General features: G+C 43.9%; 1 protein-coding gene across 1 annotated transcript in view; it reads right to left on the bottom strand.

Moving 5' to 3' along the window:
- The window catches only part of GSG1 (germ cell associated 1), a 12,727-nt gene extending 8,255 nt beyond the window's left edge, over positions 1-4,472 (bottom strand). Inside the window, exon 1 of the mRNA XM_009322877.1 lies at positions 4,410-4,472. Within this exon, the coding sequence (XP_009321152.1) occupies positions 4,410-4,472 (63 nt within the window). The remainder of the gene's footprint in view (positions 1-4,409) is intronic.
- Positions 4,473-4,569: the final 97 nt, after the last annotated feature.

The following is a 4,569-nucleotide window of genomic DNA, read 5'->3' as shown; positions in this document are numbered from 1 at the left end:
CTCATCAGAAAAAGTAATTCTGAAAGCAGTTTGTGTACCAGGGTACTGTGGTCTTTCTCACTTAGAGGGAAGCTTAGGATTTTATGGTTCCTGCAAAACCCTGCACTGACTTCTGAGAACCCCAAATTATCACTCCATGGATTGATTAGATGTCATCTACCCACACATCAACTTTCATGTAATCAACGCATGCCTCTTCCCACATGGCACTCCCTATGTTTGGCACAACTTCGTCCAGATACTCCCACCCTTTCCTATTTATGACTCTCAAAATCTATTTGCCCATGAATAGATTCAGTTTGTACAGACATTGCCTGCTGTCGGTCCTCTTCACCTAACTTTGGTTGACTCACCCCAACGTTGAATGTGTGAGAAAGGCCCAGCATACTGTGGACACTACTATAAATAAATGATACGAGACCGAGCTTTGCATTGTTTGTGACTGCACCACAACTAAAAGTGGTGCAGTTAGAAGCATTTGTTCTGCTAACCAGCAAGCTTGGAAATGTGGTCAATAAAGATGGTGCTGAAGTTCCTCTTGGAAAGCAGGATTTCATTAGCATCTCATCACACTGAGAAAAAAGTGCCTGACCCAGAACACCCTCATCGAAGGCAAGAAAATACCCAGCTTCTGAAAAATTCCTGTATTGTTTTATGCTCTGGCTTCTTTTGTCTCTTCACCAGAGCATTTCTTCCTTTCAGCAATGGAGATGCTGCACCCTGGAGATGGTAAGATCTTAGTGATACCATAACTAATAACTTCCATGATCTGAAGGCATGTTGGATATCACCATTTTCACAGAGCATGTACCTACTAGGAACAGTTAATTATGTGAAAGTTTCTGGCTAAGGTTGGTGGCAAATTCCTCACTGAAAGTTTTTTCAGTGGAAAATTTGGCTTATTACCGAGAAGGAAATTATAGATAAAATTGCTCTCCTCAAAAACATGATTTTTCATCTGAAAATAGAAACTTTCAACACACAAAGTTTTTCAGTTTTTCATGAATCCTTGATTATAAGATTTTCTGTCATCAGGTTTTGGTTTGCTTATGCTTTTATTTAAAAAAAAATAAATTTCCACTCATAATATTGACAAAAATAATTTTTCTAATTTAAATCTTCAACAGTGGGAAAAATATTATCTCCGGTTGATTTGTGATAGTAGTTGAAAGGCCATATAATTTCAGAACAAGTGATAAAGAAAAAGGCAAAAAAGTATAAGAAACAAATGAGTCAGAAGAAGGAACTGGATCAAGGATGCAGAGGACATAGGGAATGAGAAGCCAATCTGAACTACTCCTTCATGAGAACATTGTCAGAAAAGTCTTCCTCCATAGAAGCCAAGCACTTACTGACAATAACTGACCATAGTATCTAGACAGCCCCAAAAGGAAAGAGGGTTGAATTTACCTTGGCAGCAAGTCCTTGAAGTCCTGTTAATTTGGAGGAGCAATACAGAAATGGGACTCAGGCTTTGTCTGCTGTTTTGCTCATCTCTAGATCCTCCAAGAAACCCAATTGCTTCAAAACCCCTTTCTCCTTTGTCTCCTCCCCTCCTCCCTCGCCTCCCCAGTGATTATTAAATGCTATCCCTCCAGCCAGCAGCTGTTTTGTGGAAAATGGTCATTTTGTAATCCACAATGCAATCACAGCACAGCTGTTCTGGGAGATTATACGGGAAGCAATTAGTGCTGCGGGCTGGGATTAAGTGCAGAAGGGTGACCTGTATTGACTGAGTAGAAAGTTTCCATAAAACACAGAAAGATCCCAGCCATCTCCATGCGATGGCTGTTTGGGAGTTTGTATGGAGCGAGCTGGCGGCTCTCTGGCCAATGCTTCATGGGACGAGTGACCTTAGCTACCTGTGCACTGTCTCAGCAGAATGGCAAAGGCCACAGGCCTCCCAGCCCTGGGGTATCTTCCTGGCCAGACCTGCCAGTCACAGAAAGGGGAGAAGAAAAAAATGGGGAGAGGAAAGTTTATGCGACTGCATCTGCTCTGAGGACTGAGGATTTCAGACCCTGAAGAGATGCCAATCCAGCTCTCCCCATGGGCACTGGAGATTTTAATGACGAAAGGAGCCCCTTAGCAGAAGCGCTGCTGAGTGGCAGACTGGCACCAGGGTATCACCACCATGACAGAGGTATGTGAAACAGTGACAAGTCAAAGAAGTCCAATACTCAAAGGATGGGAGCATGGGGCAGACTGTCAGTGTCCCTTGTAGTGGCAGCTTTTACCAAGGCGCGAGGAATCCCAGCCCCCAGCAGCTTCACATTGGATGAATTTGGGAAGCTAGTAAGGAGAGACAGAAAGATTCACACTCATCCAAAGACCCCTCTGAGCTCTTGTCCTGAAAGTTTAAAGGCTCCCACAGTACCTGAGGGTGTTGATACACCTCGTTTGGTATCAGAACAGTGAAAAGTAAGAATGGCATCACCTCTCGTGAGTACGAACTGTCACTAGAGGGCATGGAGCAGCGCCGCATTGAATCAAACTGCAAGGGAGAGGAGCATCCCAAAGGTACACACCCCGTCTTCCCCACAAAGGCTTTGCCCAGTGCCAAGCGGGTGAGGCTCCCACTACCACTGGGAGGGAGCAAGGCAGATTCCCTGTATGCCTGCCCTGCTGCTCTGCTGGGACAGAGGAAACCAGTGGTCCATCTGCTCTCATCCCCCGCTTCCAACACCAGAGCCCAGAGGCTGGGAGACAGGTGTACGAACAGCTCTGGGTGACAGCACAGCCTGTGACAGCCCCTGCACAGCACAGGCAGCAGACGGAGCCCACAGGTTCATGGTCCTGTGCGTGGGCTGTGCAGTCATGGGCTCCTGACCCTTCCTGCCCTGAGCAGAACGGTCGGCAGCCCTGTGGCTATTTTAATCCTAGTCACTGCATAAGCTCCTCTAATATAGATAATCATTTCTAAGACGGGCTAACTGAAAGCAATGCTAAATGTTTCTGTGCTCCACAGACTGTCTGCAGGTTTTCTGATCAATAAAAAGGTTCTGTTTGACACAGTTGTACTTAATTTACTGAAATAGGTAGAATAACACCTGATGCTGTTTAAAAGGAGAGTGGTAATTTTTTTTTTTTTTCATTGTTCAGTCTATCTGCATCTGGACACCTTAGGTTTGGCTTCTAAATGCTCAGTAGAAGAAGCCTGGTTTTCAGCTCAAGAATAGATAAAGTCCATCTCTCTACTGATAATCCTTAATGTTAACATGTTGCTAATTTTAAGCTTGATGAGAGTCTCGCTAAAATCCAGGATGATATGTCAGTTTCTAAAGCTGGGATCATGGCATATATATAGATGAAATGAGACTGAATTAGATTTATATGGATAAGAATTCAGATTTAAAAATAAATTTATCAGAAATATGCTATGGTTTCAAAAATATACGTGTATCAGATTTAGTATTCTGAATAATGGCAGATTATTTATCCTTCCAGAAGATGGCGATCTTTCTCTAGTCTTCTTTTTGGGAGTCTGCTGTTCACATGTGTGCTGGGAGGAAGCAACGCCCAAGTTTAGACTTCTGTTCCTTCCCTTTATGTTTTTTCCCCCTCTATCGTCCTCTTTTTTCTATTTCTATGAACACAACCTCTTTACCTCACCTGGGGATTTTTGGGGTTTGAGTTATCTTTGAGTTATCTGAGCCTGGGGAGACTTCTGAAATCATTGGGGAAAGAAAAAAAGAGGAATGAATGGAGGAGCTTAGCAGGGCATTTGCTCCACCTTCTGCCCTGCACGGAACTATTCTTTCTAATACATTTTCCAGTATTTTGTCAAGTACCATATTAACTTTCTCAACATGTTTCCATCCCCAGATTATTGCACACAGCTCGTAGAACATAAACACCAGAGCATGTTTCCTGACGTTCAACAAAATTCCCTTAGCGAAACTTTATGGTGTGGTTTTTTGTTTTTTTTTTTAAATCTCCATTCCAGCCTCGCCTTAATCTGACCAATTATGGACAGGAAAACCAAGTTGTATGTGTCTTTCACCCTAGTGTGCCTTCCAGTTTTCTCCTCTTTGTATCTGATATTTCCCACCATAACTTGGCTTGGCTAGAGATTTTGAATGTCTCTTTCTCTTTGAACTCAGCAGCAGCCAGTCCCTGGTGACTCGTTTAAAGTTCACCCATTGAAGTGAATGCCCATAGCAGTTGATTTCCTGTGCAATCAGCCAAGCGCTTGGCTTATAGAAACAAAACAAGGAAACGGAATGCAAAACACAATCCTAGCACAACACCTCTATGGAGATTGCCAACTCCACAAAAGCCCAGGCGTTTACAAGGGATGCATTTTTATCCCGGCTGTATCGCATACATACTTAGGGTGTATCCTGCCCCAAAGTGACACTCTCAACTCCCAAGGATGTTGGTGGAAAAGAAGGGTGAGAAGCCCTTGCCAGATAGGGCCCTACAGTTGCAATACTTAACTGGCAGGTCTCAAGAGGCACACGGCTCTTCATAGCCCTCCATGCAGCCCTCCTTCCCAGGGGTATCAGGGATCATATGCTGTCCTGACATTGGCTCTTCAGCTGTCCTGAAGAGGAAAGGAGAGGAGGA

This window comes from Pygoscelis adeliae, unplaced genomic scaffold (genome assembly GCF_000699105.1).
Source record: "Pygoscelis adeliae isolate BGI_AS28 unplaced genomic scaffold, ASM69910v1 Scaffold60, whole genome shotgun sequence".
In the NCBI taxonomy this organism is placed as follows: Eukaryota; Metazoa; Chordata; class Aves; order Sphenisciformes; family Spheniscidae; genus Pygoscelis; species Pygoscelis adeliae.
This window is presented reverse-complemented; position numbering and strand designations above follow the sequence as displayed.